At 43.3% G+C, this 17987-nt stretch overlaps 1 protein-coding gene across 6 annotated transcripts; it reads left to right on the top strand.

The window, feature by feature from the left end:
• Window positions 1-1708: 1708 nt before the first annotated feature.
• Window positions 1709-17534, top strand: LOC110530567 (nicastrin). Of its 6 annotated transcripts, XM_036986212.1 has the most exons (18): window positions 1709-1821; window positions 5029-5212; window positions 10298-10399; window positions 10525-10648; window positions 10813-10928; window positions 11031-11176; window positions 11343-11487; window positions 11585-11697; window positions 11950-12102; window positions 12215-12319; window positions 12439-12516; window positions 12644-12813; window positions 14995-15097; window positions 15221-15319; window positions 15632-15719; window positions 15889-16055; window positions 16172-16384; window positions 16614-17534. In XM_036986212.1, the coding sequence occupies exons 4-18, from the start codon at window positions 10617-10619 to the stop codon at window positions 16734-16736; spliced, it is 1851 nt and encodes a 616-aa protein (XP_036842107.1). In that variant the 5' UTR covers window positions 1709-1821; window positions 5029-5212; window positions 10298-10399; window positions 10525-10616; the 3' UTR covers window positions 16737-17534. The 6 variants fall into 6 exon arrangements, with proteins under 6 accessions (XP_036842107.1, XP_036842106.1, XP_036842109.1 ...); XM_036986211.1 differs by lacking the exon at window positions 1709-1821 and having other exon boundaries at window positions 3587-5212; XM_036986214.1 differs by lacking the exons at window positions 1709-1821; window positions 5029-5212 and adding an exon at window positions 8612-9078 and having other exon boundaries at window positions 10525-10726.
• The last annotated feature ends 453 nt before the right edge of the window (window positions 17535-17987 follow it).

Below are 17987 nucleotides of genomic sequence, written 5' to 3'. Positions count from 1 at the left end.
ACCACTGTGGTGTTGTCCGTTCTCACCAGGACATGTCTTCCTTTCAGATGTGAAAGGAAAGACTGCAGTGCCAGTAGTACAGCTCAGAGCTCTAGTGTATTGATGTGCCTGCTGCTCCAAGGTGGTAGACAACAGCTGCTGGCCGACCTGCCCAGCAACACGTGGCTGGGGACAGCACGTGGAACCTCAGTACCTTCAAGTACCCATTGAGGTTGTGGAGGTCCAGAATCGGTAAAAACCCTCAGTCTCTTTTTGGGACCACAAAATAAGTGGAGTAGAACCCACCTAGCCGTTCTGATACCGTGGTGACACGAAGGCCCCTGAAGGACGGGGGCCGGAATTGGAGTTGGTAACCCACGAGCATTGTGGACAACACCCAGGGGGACTCCACATCCTCCTCCCACTTTGAGACAGGGAGAAGCAGCCGGTGAAGGGTGTGTCAGGGGTCCTGCCAGGTCCTGCCTCTCCTCTGGCGCCCTGAGCGCCTGGGTCTCCCAGGCACGTCCCTATAGCGGTGACGGTTGACACCAGCACACCTGTCACAAAGGGAAGCCATAAGCTCAGCCAACAAGGCCACGGAGAAGGGGTCCAACGCCCTGGGAGAGCTATGTCGTGACCCGCTTGGAGGAATAGGGTCCCGGTGAGGGATAAATAACCCAGTACCGCTGCAAACACAGGGGAAGACCCCTATGGGGAAATAAAGCAGACAAAACAGCAACCAGGTAATGGATTTCATTTATTTGTTTAATGCCAACTGCAATATTACTGAGCTATTTTAATATTCAAGCAGTAAAAACAGCACTATATGGAGTAACTCCGTTAAGGAACTCCAAAGTTAATGTCTCAATTAGTGGAAAGCCCACCACAATACTTTTACACTCTGCAGGGAAAAGAACAAGAAAAAAACCTGTGGCCGGTAAGCAGCATGTTAAAGCAAAGACATAGAACAAGCCAGTCGGCAAGTTGTGTAAAGTAAATTACAGTTTGTGGCTGTAAGAGCCACCATACTAATGGATGCACACGGCGTCGTAGTGTAACGCTAACGAAAAACAATTACAACAAACCAGGGGCGGAAGACACAGATCAACAGCGCGCAGCGAGTGGAGCACTCAAAGAGGAGGGGCTGGCCGTTTGGGCCGGCTGCAAACAGCCAGTGAGTATACTTCCACGCAAGATATTACACTTACCAAGCGAACTTCAGAAAGTTTGCATCTCAAACCATATGAACGTCCGCCAAGAAAATTAAAGAGAACTTGTGTGAGACAATGGGCCTGATCGGACAGCTCATAGCTTCTGCTCTTGTCCGTAAAAACAAATGGATTGGTGGAAGAGGCAGGCCAGGAGCAAGGAAGGAGGGTGTGGTCGAGCAAGGCATCCCCCGAGGCTAGATGCCCTAAGGTTTTTATCAGAACGGGCGTAGATTAGTTTCGCCTTTTTCTTTTCCCGCCATGAGTTTGTGGTCTTTACTTAAATAAATAAAATAGAAATAAAAAATAGAAATAGAAGATAAAAAAAACTTCATTCAAATTATAGCTCACAACTGTGCAGGTGGAGAGGGGTGGGGGCGCTTAGGAGTGCATTCACATATCCACACATTTTAATATACACACAAATTATTGTATTTATTTTTTTGTATTTTTGTATTTATTTTTGTATTATTATTTTTTTCCCATTCCTCTCTTCTAGGTCAGTTTCAGCATTATGGACGTATCTGTGGTCCATTTGGCCTGTCCCACGGCTTCCTTCAATGATGGGTTGTGTGTGGCTCTGTTGATGAACTTCTGGCCAATTAATGTTTTTATTTCACCTTTATTTAACCAGGTAAGCTAGTTGAGAACAAGTTCTCATTTGTAACTGCAACCTGGCCAAGATAAAGCATAGCAGTTCGACACATACAACAACACAGAGATACACATGGAATAAACAAAACAGAGTCAATAATAGAGTAGAAAACAAAGTCTATATACAGTGAGTGCAAATAAGGTCAAATAAGGGAGTTAAGGCAATAAATAGGCCATGGTAGCGAAGTAATTACAATATGGCAATTAAACACTGGAATGGTAGATGTGCAAAAGATGGATGTGCAAGTATAGATACTGTGGTGCAAAAGGAGCTAAATAAATAAATACAGTATGGGAATGAGGTAGATAGACGGGCTGTATACAGATGGGCTATGAACAGGTGTAGTGATCTGTGAGCTGCTCTGACTGGTTCTTAAAGCTAGTGAGGGAGATGGGAATCTCCAGCTTCAGTGATTTTTGCAGTTCGTTCCAGTCAGTGGCAGCAGAGAACTAGAAGGAAAGGCGACTAAAGGAGGAATTGGCTTTAGGGGTGAGACCTGCTGGAGCGTGTGCTACGAGTGGGTGCTGCTATGGTGACCAGCGAGCTGAGATAGGGTGGGGCTTTACCTAGCAGAGACTTGTAGATAACCTGTGGGTTTGGCGACGAGCATGAAGCGAGGGCCAGCCAACGAGAGCGTACAGGTCGCAGTGGTAGTATATGGGGCTTTGGTGACAAAACGGATGGCACTGTGATAGACTACATCCAGTTTGCTGAGTAGAGTGTTGGAGGCTATCTATAAAGATGACATCACCGAAGTCAAGGATCGGTAGGATGGTCAGTTTTACGAGGGTATGTCTTAGAATGTTATCCGTGGTTTTACGAGGGTATGTCTTAGAATGTTATCCGTGGTTGATGAGTGAAGGAAGGTTTGTTGATGATTTGCCAATGATTGACTGTCTTGTTGATTGATGTCAGTCCAGATATGCTGTTAACGTAGTAAGTAAGCCATTTTTATTGCCATGTTTTCAAAGAGGGATAGGATGTAGCTGATGTAGACTATCTGTAGCCGATTCATCTGCTGCGGTGAAGCTGTTATCCAGGCTAGTAGGGCGTATTCAAAGATGGATAGGATAGCTGATGTAGACTTTCAGCACTGTCTGAGGTGAGGCTCCATATTTTCTTCCGCACAGCGTTTTTAGGTTTTTAGTCTTTTTCGTCCCTCTCTCTCTATTTTCGCTATATGGATTCTTGCATGTTCTTCTGGAAGGTGACTCCATGGAATTTTGCTTATTTTTCTACTTTTATTGTTTCACCGTAGAGTTTGAGTTTTTTTTGCTGGTGTTTCTTTTTTTTTTCTTTGAATTTTACCCCTTTTTCTCCCCAATTTCGTGGTATCCAATTGTTGTAGTAGCTACTATCTTGTCTCATTGCTACAACTCCCGTACGGGCTCGGGAGAGACGAAGGCTGAATGTCATGCGTCCTCCGATACACAACCCAGCCGTACTGCTTCTTAACACAGCGCGCATCCAACCCGGAAGCCAATGTGTCGGAGGCTACACCGTGCACCTGGCAACCTTGGCTAGCGCGCACTGCGCCACAGGAGTCGCTGGTGCGCGATGAGACAAGGAGATCCCTACCGACCAATCCCTCCCTAACCCGGACGACGCTAGGCCAATTGTGCGTCGCCCCACGGACCTCCCGGTCGCGGCCGGTTACGACAGAGCCTGGGCGCGAACCCAGGGACTCTGATGGCACAGCTGCAGTACAGCGCCCTTAACCACTGCGCCACCCAGGAGGCCTGCTGGTGCTTCTTGTGAAGAGGACACATTGGGTCTTTTGTGGGTTCAATTTCTTTGCAGCAAGTTGAGGACATTTGGAGCTGGACCAGTAGCAGAGGTCATCGGCAAACTGTGAGACTTGACCTATGGTGGGGGGAGGGTAGTAAATATCTGATATGTAGAGTAGAAAAAGTAGCGGGCTTAGAACTGCCCCCTGTGGGACACCTGCTTCAGGGGTGAAAGGTGAGGATATTGCTGTGGAGACCTTCACTTTAATTGTACGGTTGTGGAGAAAGCTAGTGATGATGTTTCTGATGGAGAGCGGTAGTTTGAGATTGGAGTCTGCGAGCCGGTAACACAGTCCATTGTGCCACATCTTGTCAAATGCTTTCTCTATGTCAAAGAAAATCACCAGGGTAAGTTATTTTTTCTTGAAGTTCCGAAGGATGTCCTCTGACAGTCTTAGAATGTTATCCGTGGTTGATCTTGTTTTCCTGAAGCCTGCTTGGTTGATTCCAAGTAGGCCCATTTCCTCAGTGTGGCCACTCAGTCTTTGGGTGAGTACTCTCTCAAACAGCTTCCCGACATGACTGAGGAGGCTGATTGGTCTATAACTTGTGACGTTGTATGGGTCTTTGCCGGTTTGTGGATCATTGTGACAACTGCAGATTTCCATGGTAGGGGAAAGTAGCCTTCCATGAGACATGCTGTGAAGAGGTTAGAAAGGAGGTGCAGGTATTCATCAGGTGCTTGTTTAATGAGTGTGCTGTCAATGTTGTCTTCCCCTGGTGCTTTGTTTTTTGTTTTTTTTCAAGTGAGTCTTGATTTCTTCAACGCTAACAGAGCGAGTGAGGGGATGGTCTACTGGTGTCGAATTTGAAGTGTACACTGTTTTCTGTATTTCTCTGTCGACGATGGTTTTCCAGTCTTTGTCAAAGAGAGGATCGTTGGGACAAGAATTAACATTTTGTAGGTGGTTCATTGTCTTCGATTAGTTGGTTTTGAGACTTTAGCACGGGTATGATATTATTGGTTTTGTCTCCATTAATTGTTTAGATTTTTTTTTGCCAGAAGGTCCGGGGTTTGGTGTCTGTATCTAGCAGGTGATAGAAGGCTGTCCACTGTTTCTGTTTGTGGAGGGTGAGTTGGTGTCTGATGTGATTCTGCAACCGATTAACTTCTGTCTTCAGGTTGGGTGCTCTTGTTCTAATAAAGTCTCTCCAGATCTTTCTTTTCTGCTTGATGAGACTGAGGACATGTGGTGGGAGTTGTTGTTGTGGTGGTCTGATGGTGGTAAGTGAGATGGTATCTTCCCGGGCCTGGATCAGGATAATCCCTATTCTCTCAGCCAGCTGGTCCAAATCCTTGGGGTTCTGTGTTGTTACTGCAATATTTGTTATCTTGTCTAATGCTATTTCTGTATTTTTCCCCAGTCTGCTTTCTTGTAGTTGTATCTTTGTTTTTCAGGTGCTTGTTGGAGTTGGAGAGAGGAGGCAAGGACAGGAAGGTGGTCACTTCCCATGTCATGGCTGACGGAGAAGCTAAGGAGTTTAGCAGCCAAGTCCGGGGAGCAGAGGACAAGATCAAGGATGTCTGCCGTGGATGTTGAGGAATGGATGTGTGTGGGCTCGTTGGTGTTGAGGATGGCCAGGTTTGTGCTGTCGAGGACATCCCTTAATACTCTTCCCGAGTGATATGTGGTATTACAGTTGAAGTCAATGTGTTTGGCATTGAAATCTCCCATTATGATGGTATGGCCGTTGTCTGCAAGGGCAGCGATCAATTTTTCGGAGGGAGTTGTTGCCGGTGGACAGTATATGGTGGCTACCAGAAGAGTTGTTTATGCGTTTAGGAGTATTTTCGCAGCAGTGTACTCATTGTTGTTGAGTTCTAATTTGGTGAGGTTGAAAACGGCTTCAGAGTACTCGATTCCTCCCTTTAAAAGCAGTGCCACACCCCTTCTGCATCCCTCTAGTCGATCCTTCCTTAGAATGTTAAAGCCAGGAATACGGAATCTTGCATTAGTACTTAGAAAGGTTTCGTTGATAGAGGCAATGCTGGTTTGCTTTTCTAGAAGAAGTTGCTTCAGCTCCTGCTTGTTTCTCCTTAACCCTCTGATGTTGATATGTAGAATATTTATTGGAGTAGCCATTTGATTTGGAGTGTAGTTAAGGCTGTAGAAGGCGATTCCAAGTTAAGAGGTGGGGCCATCTGTGTTTCCTTATGCTGTCCATAACTCTTTACCATTTCTTCGTCTCTGCATATTCCTTTCAGATCCTCCTGCAGGTGAGTGGTGTTGGTGAGAGGCTGAGAGCCGGAGAGGTTTGGTGTTGTGAGATGGTTGGTTGTGGCTGTGCTGATGGTGGTAGTAGCCCTGGTGGGCTTGGTGGTGGTGAGGGCTAGATAGGTGGGGCATTGTCTGGAGACCGATGAGTGGGCGCCGCCACAGGTGGCATCATTTCTCTCTTTGGGGCACTCTTTATGGTGGTGGTTTTCAGCACATCGCAGACATTTGACCTGATTTTTGCAGTCGGTGGATACGTGGTTGAATTCTTGACATTTGTAGCACTGTTAATGCTGGTGGGGGGTAGCCGTGCTTTTTCCACCCTGAAGTGGAAGTAGTTCATGTAGAATCCCTCTAGCAGTAGGCCAGGCGCATCGTCCGGGTTGCTGAGGTTAATACAGATGAAAGTAGTCGGTTGCTGTGTGGCTCGGCTGACAATCCTGTATACTTTAGTGGTTGTAATGCGCTGCCTCTCCAGCTCCTGCTGGATTTTGTCGCTGGTGGTTTCCATTTGGATGCCCTTGATAAGCTGTTTAGTGGGTTTGTTGTCTTGGGTGGTTTGGTTTCCTCTCTGTGCCAACCTACACTTTATCGTTGTCCCATTAAAGACCCCTGTGGGCCAGGGGGAGAGGAGGGAGTTCAGGGAGTGGATATCCTTGACAAATACAAGGATTCCACCTCTTCTCATCTGGATGAGCTTTTGCAGTTTATTGCGTAGGATTTCTTTTTAGATGTCTTTGTTTGAAGGAGGTGGGCGGGCATAACTGTTCAAGAAGTTAATTACCACAGGAGACAGTTTCTGCTTGTCGCATGTGCTTTCCCTTCTGGCCTGTTTTTGTGGGTGGCTACTGTACAGCTTCCCATATCTTCCCATATTCTGAGTGACAATATAAGAATAGGTATCTTGAGGGGGATAGAGGTAGAGCTTGTGGAGGGTTAGTTGCTGTGGTATCGTCGTGTACAAGCGCCGTGCTCATTTCCATGAGGGTATCTTGTAGTTGGAGAGCAAAGGGGGCAAGAGGGGTTGATTGGGTATGTTTGCTGAGTTCGCTGGCAAGATATTGGAGCTGGACGAGTACTTCGTGGAGCACTATAGGGTCCATTTTGTCCTTGGTAAGTGGTATTTCTTCTCCGGTGGTGATGCTTGGTGGAGAAATTGAGATGGTGTCCTTGTTCGATTCAATACACTCCTTGGGTGGCCTGGTAGCATTCATTGGTTTGCTAGGTTAGATCACTGTAATATATTGTGAGGCCAGTTGGACATACTGCCAAATTCTTCAAAATGACATTGGAGGCCGCATATGGTCGAGAAATGAACATTCAATTCTCTGGCAACAGCTCTGGGGGACATTCCTGCAGTCAGCATTCCAATTGCATGCACCCTAAAAACTCGAGACTTCTGTGGCGTTGTGTGACAAAACTGCACATTTTAAGGTGGCATTTTATTGTCCCCAGCACAAGGTGCACCTGTGTAATGATGATGTTTAATCAGCTTTTTGATATGCCACACCTGTCAGGTGGATGGATTATCTTGGCAAAGGAGAAATGCTCATTTACAGGGATGTAAGCAAATTTGTTGACATTCTATTTATATATCTACTACTGTACAAAATAATATTATTTTGTGCTTATAGGCATTTACTGCATTATTTGATAGGAACTATGAACATAAGCATTTTGCTGCACCCACCATAACACCTGCTAAACTGTGTACCGACCAATACAATTTAATTTGGTTTGGTGTCTTGGGAATACATCATTACAGAAACTGGTCACTTCAATTCAATTGTTTCTCTTCTTTTGTCTTTCAGATGTGAGTTGTAACTGTTGTTCTGCCCCTGAACGAGGCAGTTAACCCACTGTTCCTAGGCTATCATTGTAAATAAGAATTTGTTCTTAACTGACTTGCCTAGAAAAACTAAATTTAAAAAAAATTGTAAAATGTCAAGAACTTTGAAAGTTTCTTCAAGTGCAGTTGCAAAAACCATCAAGCGCTTTGATGAAACTGGCTCTCATAAGGACCACCACAGGTAAGGAAGACCAAGAGTTACCTCTGCTGCAGAGAAAAAGTTTGAGTTACCAGCCTCACAAATTGCCCGCAAAATTAATGCTTCACAGAGTTCAAGTAACAGACACATCTCCAAAACAACTGTTCAGAGGAGACTGCATGAATCAGGCCTTCATGGTTGAATTGCTGCAAAGAAAAAGTTTATTTGTCACGTGCACCGAATACAACCGGTGTAGACCTTACAGTGAAATGCTTACTTAAAATTCTTGTCATCAAGGCAAAGGGTGGCTACTTTGAAAAATCTCAAATATAAAATATATTTCGATGTGTTTAACACTTTTTTGGTTACTACATGATTCCACGTGTTATTTTATAATTTTGATTTCTTCACTATTATTCTACAATGTAGAAAATAGTAAAAATAAAGAAAAACTCTTGAATGAGTAGGTGTTCTAAAACTTTTGACCAGTAGTGTATGTATTTTTTTTAAACAATATTTTTTCCCACAAATGTAGTGCACTGGGCCTTTAATAGTCCTGTATTAGTGGAGCAATATCGCCTATGAAGCATGGGCAAAAACTCTACTTCCCCAGCTATGCCTGTCTGGCTCCTGGCCTATTTAGAGTGTTTATATGCTGTTTAATATGACATGTAGCCTGTTTGAAATTATGAGCTCTTCTTACATTCACCTTTTCATGTTTATTAAAATAATTTTCATTCAAATCATACAAAGGCAACACATTTTTTTTCTATGGTTTTGTTTCAATACTTCAAAACCAAATGGTAGGTCCAGGTAGTCACAGAAATAGATGGGTGTTGGTTAAATTGTGATTTTAATAAATGGAGCTTATTTGGAGTGGCAGTTTTTATCCCTGTGAGGCAGAGAGGTTTTTAGCTGGAGTGGTTGGGTAGAACCTGAAGTGGTCTGCTTCATTAGCGGTTCAACTCCGCCACATACTTTGACTGGGTGGGATTTCTATAGGTTTGAAGACTCAATCGCGCTGCCCATGTTGTCAAATACACTATTATGGCTATAAAGATGAGTCCTCTATCTATCTCTATGTTCTGTTTTCACTGCCATTTTGATGAGGTTTTGCAATATCGGAACCCAGAACAAGTTTTACTGCAACGCTTCCTGTGTTTTTAACTGTTCTTTATGAAACCAGGAAGATGGTTTTGGAATCATCGAAATGGGTTATGTTCATAGTTGGTTGGCTTTTCAAAAGTAAGAATACCTTTCGTTTGTAACGTTAATACTAGCTACATGCTTTCACTTACCAATATCTTATTACAGTTTTAGTTTGGGTCAGTAAACTACAGCTAACTAATAGCCCAATTATTTAGCCAACGACGTTGCTGACAGTGAGGTCCTTTGGATTATAATGCTTTATAATTTTACACTAGACAACCCGAATTATGTAGCAAGTTTTTTTTTAATCCCGTATGTGATGCATTTAGCTAGATAGATAGCCATGTTAACCAGCTGGCTAGCTAGCAAACTTGTGAAACTAATAACAGTTGCTGCTAGGCACCACAACTTGAGTCTGCCACAGCGTGACCACTCGTGAGCTCAAGGCAAGCAGTGGGTGGGCGGCTATACAGGCAATATATACAAAACAAAAATAAATGCAACATGCAATCATTTCAACGATTTTACTGAGTTACAGTTCAGATATGGAAATCAGTCAATTGAAATAAAATAATTTGGCACTAATCTATGAATGGGACAATCATAGGTTTTCCCCACAAAAGGGTTTTAGGGTTTTATTACAGACAGAAATACTCCTCCGTTTCATCAGCTGTCTGGGTGACTAGTCTCAGACAATCCCGCTGGTGAAGAAGCTGGATGTGGAAATCCTGGGCTGGGGTGGTTACACGTGGTCTGCGATTGTGAGGCCAGTTGGACATACTGCCAAATTCCCCAAAATGACGTTGGAGGCTGCATATGGTCGAGAAATTAACATTAAAGTCTCTGGCAACAGCTCTGGGGACATTCCTGCAGTCAGCATTCCAATTGCATGCTCCCTCAAAACTCATGACTTCTGTGGCGTTGTGTGACAAAACTGCACATTTTAAGGTGGCATTTTATTGTCCCCATTGCACCTGTGTAATGATGATGTTTAATCAGCTTTTTGATATGCCACACCTGTCAGGTGGATGGATTATCTTGGCAAAGGAGAAATGCTCATTAACGGGGATGTAAGCAAATTTGTTGACATTCTATTTATATATCTACTACTGTACAAAATAATATTATTTTGTGCTTATAGGCATTTACTGCATTATTTGATAGGAACTATGAACACAAGCATTTTGCTGCACCCACCATAACACCTGTTAAACTGTGTACCGACCAATACAATTTGATTTGGTTTGGTGTCTTGGGAATACATCATTACAGAAACTGGTCACTTCAATTCAATTGTTTCTCTTTTGTCTTTCAGATGTGAGTTGTAACGCTGTTGCGCAGAAGATTTATGTCGAACTGAATAACACTGTACCATGCGTCCGACTGCTCAATGCTACACATCAGATTGGCTGCCAGTGTGAGTGACATGACACACACACACTCTGCTTGGTACAATACTGTGCTCTGTATCCTTGCTATATTTATGTAATGCTGGATATTTGCATACTAAGACAAGCATTTTTTTTCTATCCTGTGTCTCAGCCTCGATATCAGGTGATACAGGGGTGATCCATGTCTTGGAGTCTGAGGCAGATCTGGAATGGCCTTTGAGCAAAGGACCCAATCCTCCTTATATGGTCCTGTTGGAGTCATCCCTCTTCACCAAGTAGGCTACACACACACAGCCGAAAACAGTCAACTCCATCTCCATTGACCTCCAGAACAAAGTTGGAACACACTCACTGTGACTATTGTTCAGCACAACCACAGAATGATATTATCTATATCCTAGTAGCCCCCTCATACTCAAACATTGTCATCATTTTACAGGTCCATCATGATGAAGATGAAGAATGCCTCCAGCAGGGTGGCAGGGGTTGTGGTGGTCCCAAAAACTAGCCAACCAGAGTTCTCGCCACATACGACATGTCCCAATGAGAACACAGGTAGGAGGATCAGGCGTTAGGTTGCCAGTCTGTCAAAATGACCAAATGATCTTTGCTAACCAGCATGCTTTTTGAACGTCATTTGTTTACTTTTATCCTCAGGTGTTTACACGGAAACCTATGATCATAATTTAGCGCACTGTAACACGACTGTATGGAATCCTCGGGGGAACGGTCTGTCCTATGAGGAATTTGACTTCCCTGTCTTCTCCCTGAAAGAAGACAATGAAACAGAGGTCATCAAACAGGTGAGTCACTTCAAGCAGTCACAACCCAGTCTGGTAAAATCATGTCACTTAATGACCATGAAACGTCTTTATCCAAAGAACAGAGGTGATGTTTTATTCTACCGTATTTCTGTGTATTAAAACAATGTGCTCCTCATTCTGATAAATGTATCCACTCTACCTGCAGTGCTACTTTGATCATAATCGTGTGGTGAACGGCAGTGGCCTGCAGTACCCTCTGTGTGCCATGCAGCTCTTCTCTCATATGCATGCTGTCACTGACACTGCAACCTGCATGAGACGCAGCAGCATGGACTTCAGCACCTCCCCAGGTATACAAAGATGCATTATTGTATATGCGTGAGTAGTCAATACACACACTGTCATGTATATCTTACAGACATCTCTCTCTCTCTCTCTCTCTCACAGTGATGGTGTGTGACCCTCTTGGTGGTTATAATGTGTGTACTTTCATCCGGCCTTATAACAGCACCGCCTTTGGTCACAAGGAGAACGAGAGTGTTGTTATAGCAGCAGCCAGGGTGGGTGATTCATTGAGGCCTTGCCTCCAACTGACACATCTTGTCACATGTTCACAGATGTCTAAGCCTTTTGGAATCTACAAAATAGTATATACAATATGAGCCACATTCCAGTGTGTGTTATACACAGCCTGAAAAGTGCTTTGGTATTTTCTCAGTACCATTTCCTTCTATACAATCTTACATGGTTTTTCCTTGTTTGGCGTTTATGGAAAATTGACTGGACACTGGATTCTTTCTCCATTTTTGTAGCTGGACAGCAGGGCATTTTTCTTGGAGGATTCTACAGGAGCGGAGGGGAGTGTCTCAGGGTTTGTCACTCTGCTGGCTGCTGCCCAGGCACTACGTGAAGCCACTCAGGAAGCCCCTCCCACACGGAATATCCTCTTTGCCTTCTTCCACGGGGTGAGTTCCTTTGGTCTCCCTTAGCAAGTCAATCTGTGGTATGTAAATTATGGAGTCCCATGTTGAGTGTTGTACTGTAAGAGGATGTTTATAGCTCATTCCTCTCTTTCAGGAAGTATTTGACTACATTGGCAGCTCTCGAATGGTTTATGACATGAAGAATAACATGTTTGTGATAGACCTGGATAATGTTCACTCAATACTGGAGATTGGACAGGTTAAGACATGTATATGTTATCGTTGAATACTCAAATACACAACAGCCATCAATGTGTGGACATACAAATGCATGGATATACGATCAAATAACAATGAATCTGTTATGTAATTTGTTAGGTAGCAGTGCGCAGTGGCACCAACCTATTTCTTCACTCAGACCCTGTGTCCAGGAGGAACAACACCGTCCATGACGAGGTAAGGGTATATGCTTCTATTTGTGGCACGCTTACCTGGTCCATCCTCATCCACCCCTTTTTTTCTATATTCTCTTCATTATGCTCTCCCTCAACCAACTTTTCCCAACCTCTTACCTCTGTTTCAGGTTACGAATCTTGTAAAAAACTTACAGTCCTCCACGGCTGGTCTCAACTTATCATTTGTTGAGACAGGTTTTTCTCAACCACTCCCGCCCTCCTCCTTTCAGCGTTTCCTCCGAGCTCGGGCAATTCCAGGGATTGTTCTTGCAGACCATCAAACAGATTTCAACAATAGGTGAGTGTTGACTATGGTCTGTCGTTGCTGGTTATTTTTATTACTGCAATCTTTATCTTGCCTGATATGGATTTCTTTATTAGTGAAGTGTTCTACCCTATTTTTTTATTCCGCCTTTATTTAACCAGGTAGGACAGTTGAGAACAAGTTCTCATTTACAACTGCAACCTGGCCAAGATAAAGCAAAGCAGTGCGACACAAACAACAACACAGAGTTACACATGGAATAAACAAACGTACAGTCAATAACACAATAGGGAATAAAAGTCTACAGTGGGGCAAAAAAGTACTTAGTCAGCCACCAATTGTGCAAGTTCTCCCACTTAAAAAGATGAGAGGCCTGTAATTTTCATCATAGGTACACTTCAACTATGACAGACAAAATGAGAAAAAAAAATCCAGAAAATGACATTGTAGGATTTTTAATTAATTTATTTGCAAATTATGGTGGAAAATAAGTATTTGGTCACCTACAAACAAGCAAGATTTCTGGCTCTCACAGACCTGTAACTTCTTCTTTAAGAGGCTCCTCTGTCCTCCACTCGTTACCTGTATTAATGGCACCTGTTTGAACTTGTTATCAGTATAAAAGACACCTGTCCACAACCTCAAACAGTCACACTCCAAACTCCACTATGGCCAAGACCAAAGAGCTGTCAAAGGACACCAGAAACAAATTGTAGACCTGCATCAGGCTGGGAAGACTGAATCTGCAATAGGTAAGCAGCTTGGTTTGAAGAAATCAACTGTGGAAGCAATTATTAGGAAATGGAAGACATACAAGACCACTGATAATCTCCCTCGATCTGGGGCTCCACGCAAGATCTCACCCCGTGGGGTCAAAATGATCACAAGAACGGTGAGCAAAAATCCCAGAACCACACGGGGGGACCTAGTGAATGACCTGCAGAGAGCTGGGACCAAAGTAACAAAGCCTACCATCAGTAACACACTACGCCGCCAGGGACTCAAATCCTGCAGTGCCAGACGTGTCCCCCTGCTTAAGCCAGTACATGTCCAGGGCCGTCTGAAGTTTGCTAGAGAGCATTTGGATAATCCAGAAGAAGATTGGGAGAATGTCATCTGGTCAGATGAAACCAAACTATAACTTTTTGGTAGAAACTCAACTCGTCGTGTTTGGAGGACAAAGAATGCTGAGTTGCATCCAAAGAACACCATACCTACTGTGAAGTATGGGGGTGGAAACATCATGCTTTGGGGCTGGTTTTCTGCAAAGGGACAAGGACGACTGATCCGTGTAAAGGAAAGAATGAATGGGGCCATGTATCGTGAGATTTTGAGTGAAAACCTCCTTCCATCAGCAAGGCCATTGAAGATGAAACGTGGCTGGGTCTTTCAGCATGACAATGATCCCAAACACACCGCCCGGGCAATGAAGAAGTGGTTTCGTAAGAAGCATTTCAAGGTCCTGGAGTGGCCTAGCCAGTCTCCAGATCTCAACCCCATAGAAAATCTTTGGAGGGAGTTGAAAGTCTGTGTTGCCCAGCAACAGCCCCAAAACATCACTGCTCTAGAGGAGATCTGCATGGAGGAATGGCCCAAAATACCAGCAACAGTGTGTGAAAACCTTGTGAAGACTTACAGAAAACGTTTGACCTCTGTCATTGCCGACAAAGGGTATATAACAAAGTATTGAGATAAACTTTTGTTATTGACCAAATACTTATTTTCCACCATCATTTGCAAATAAATTCATTAAAAATCCTACAATGTGATTTTCTGGATTTTTTTTCTAATTTTGTCTGTCATAGTTGAAGTGTACATGTGATGAAATTTACAGGCCTCTCTCATCTATTTAAGTGGGAGAACTTGCACAATTGGTGGCTGACTAAATACCTTTTTGCCCCACTGTATATACAGTGTGTGCAAATGGAGTAAGGAGGTAAGGCAATAAATAGGCCATAGTGGTGAAGTAATTACAATTTAGCAATTAACACTGGAGTGACAGATGTGCAGTTGATGATGTGCAAGTAGAAATACTGATGTGCAAAAAAGTAAATAAAAACAATATGGGGATGAGGTAGGTAGTTGGATGGGCTATTTACAGATGGGCTGTGTACAGCTGCTGCGATCGGTGAGCTGCACAGATAGCTGATGTTTAAAGTTAGTGAGGGAGATACAAGTCTCCAACTTCAGCTATTTTTGTTTACCCATGCGCAGGTATTATGAGAGTTTTTATGACAATGCTGCCCACCTGAACCTGACTTATCCATCTAACTTGAGTCCAGAGGAACAGCTAGAGTTTGTGACTGATACTGCAAAGGTATTGTTACCATAGTAAACCCACTGATGGGTTTATTTGTAGTAGTCACAGTTTCCATTACATTATCCACTGTCTGTTAGAATAATATCTCTCTCTCTTCCCTCCCTCACTGTACTCTTTCAGTCTCTTACCGAGGTGGCTACTGCAGTTGCCCGCGCTCTCTTCAAGCAGGCTGGGGGAAACAACTCCCAAGTAAACAAAATCAATGCAGACCCCAAAACAGTAAGACTCCATGATTGATGAGGTGTTGTACAAGTGAAACTGATCAGTCATGGCTTCCCGAGTGGTGCAGTGGTTTTAGGCAGTGCTAGCTGTGCCACTAGAGATTCTGGGTTCGATTCCAGGCTCTGTCGCAGACGGCCGCAAAATGTTTTTTAAACTGATCAGTCATACTGTTATAGTCTGTTATTTTCCATGACACTTTCATTATGCCTGTTAACATATGTCATTCTCAACATCTAAAATATTTTAAAATTCACTTTTTTGGAACAGTGAGCAGAATTGTTTGACCAACACTGTGCATCTCTCTCTCAGGTGACCCAGATGCTGTATGGGTTTCTGGTTAGATCCAACAACAGCTGGTTTCAGGCAGTGATGGCCCCAGAACTGAAGGACATCCTCCGTGAGTTTTAGTCTGATACTTTTTCACAAGGACACCCTTTGACGCTATAGAGGTATTCTGCTACTACTGACGTCGTAAAACCCATGCAGATATGGACTAGTCACAGACACACTCACATCCATAAAGAAGGTACTTGGGTCTTCATTGCATTGTGTTTTCTGTCTCTCAGAGCCCAACCCACCCCAGTACTACGTTGGTGTTGCCAAGTCGTCCCATCAGGCTAACGCACTGACCTATCTGGTCCAATATCTCCTGGCTAATTTAACGGGAACAGCCACCAACCTCACCCAGAGCCAGTGCAAGAAGCCAGATGAGCTGCCAAACGAGAGCACATATGTAAATGTGGCTCTGTTTCTGTCTGTACTGATGGATAGATGTTTACAAATTAAAAATGTGTTTCTTTGTATTGCTGGAACCACACCGCACTCTGATTCACTCATTCTCTCCCTCAGTTGTACTCTTATCTCTGGGTTCAGGGCGTGGTCCCACCCAACAGCACCCAGAGGGAGTCTTTCTGCGTACGCACAGCAGTACGCCTGGTCAAGGCAGTGTCCCCCGCTTTCGATCTGGGGGATTACGTTTCCAAAGAATATTCCACATGGACAAAATCGCAGTGGAAGTTCATCAAAGCTCGAATTTTCCTAGTAGCCAGCCGGGACCTGGAGGTAAAACTGCACTCAATTTCCCACCATGATCCATCTGTTTAATTAATTACAGTTTTGTATACGTTCATACAGTTATGTTTGAATCTAGTAAGCCTGTGTAAGTGGTAAAACATTGTATTTTTATGGTATATATTTTTTTACATGTTTGACTATCCATTGTCTGATAAAGATGATAGTAGAAGAGAATCACATTATTTACCTTTTTCTTTCCTCTTAATTTCTCTCATAGATGCTGACCTTAGGCGTGGGAGTGGCCGTGTTGTTCACATCGCTACTGGTCACATACTTTGTCAGTACCAAGGCAGATGTCCTCTTCAGCTCCGTCAGGGAACCCAACAACACCGCATACTGATTGCCTCATACTAACCTGTGACCAGCGACCACTACTCTTACAACCAAACAGTTTTTTTTTTTTTACACACAATAGGTACACAGACAAATAGACAGACAGGTTAGGGTGACCAACAGACAGGTTAGGCAGAACTGGAGGTTTTAACTCACAGTGAATGGTCTGTTTGGACTCAAACAGATGGGTTTTAACACATAACCGGATTTGATTGGCCTGGATGGATGTGGACTCAACAGGGTCAGATTGCCACCAGTGTAAAATATGTTCATATTTCATTTTTTTTGTTTTGTCAAATAATGTTTTGTTTACTGTATCATGGGATTAGGCACTAAACTTTTTGACCTTGAGGTGTGTGTGTGTCCAAATGGGAGGTGAGTGTTTGCAAGTGTGTTTATTGAGTATGCGGTTGTAGTATGTACAATAGCTTTCCTGTCATTTCTCAGGAGAATGAAACCTTATGTCGGGCAAATGGACTTTGGATGTGGGTTCAGCTGAATGACCATTACTATGCTTAAACATTCAGATATCCAAATAGTATTTTTTTTATTTGGGTTGCAATCTTTAAAAATCAACTTTATTTTAAGTCTAGACATAAATTGCAGGATTTAATAACATCATGCCCTCATGTATTGATGGAATTGTTAATTGACCTGGGGTTTTTTTGTATGTGAAGGTGATCTCTGATTTTGACCAACTGGGGAATAAATGTGATTATTGCCTTGATAACAGGTTGCAATTGTAAATGAGAGCTGGTTCTCAACTTGCCTACCTGGTTAAATAAAGGAGAGAGAACTAAATAAACATGGCCTTTTTTCCTATCTAATGCTGCTTCTCTACTATTTCCCAGCATGGTTTTGGTACAGGACATGGTCTAGGACAGGAGAAGGTACTGCAGTATGCAATTACATACAGTGCCTTCAGAAACTATTCACACCCCTTTTTCCACATTTTGTTACAGCCTGAATTTAAAATTGATTAAATATAGTTTTTTTTGTCACTGGCCTACACACAATACTCTTCATTCAAAGACCCAATCATGGACACTGTTACTGACAGTCGTGGCTGCTTCGCGTGACGTCTTGTTGTCTCTACCTTCTTGCCCTTTGTGCTGTTGTCTGTGCCCAATAATGTTTGTACCATGTTTTGTGTTGCTACCATGCTATGTTGTTGTCTTGGGTCTTTCTTTATGTAGTGTTGTGATGTGTCTCTTGTTGTGATGTGTGTTTTGTCCTATATTTTTATTTTATTTTTAAT

This window comes from Oncorhynchus mykiss, chromosome 8, assembly GCF_013265735.2.
Source record: "Oncorhynchus mykiss isolate Arlee chromosome 8, USDA_OmykA_1.1, whole genome shotgun sequence".
Classification (NCBI taxonomy): Eukaryota; Metazoa; Chordata; class Actinopteri; order Salmoniformes; family Salmonidae; genus Oncorhynchus; species Oncorhynchus mykiss.
This window is presented reverse-complemented; position numbering and strand designations above follow the sequence as displayed.

Excerpts from the sequence above, each read along its gene's own strand:
- LOC110530567 (XM_021613757.2), top strand. The coding sequence starts at position 9,024 with ATGGTTTTGGAATCATCGAAATGGGTTATGTTCATAGTTGGTTGGCTT. Across the intron at positions 9,079-10,297 it reads AGTTGGTTGGCTTTTCAAAA|ATGTGAGTTGTAACGCTGTT; the intron begins GTAAGAATACCT and ends TTTGTCTTTCAG. Across the intron at positions 10,400-10,524 it reads ACATCAGATTGGCTGCCAGT|CCTCGATATCAGGTGATACA; the intron begins GTGAGTGACATG and ends CCTGTGTCTCAG.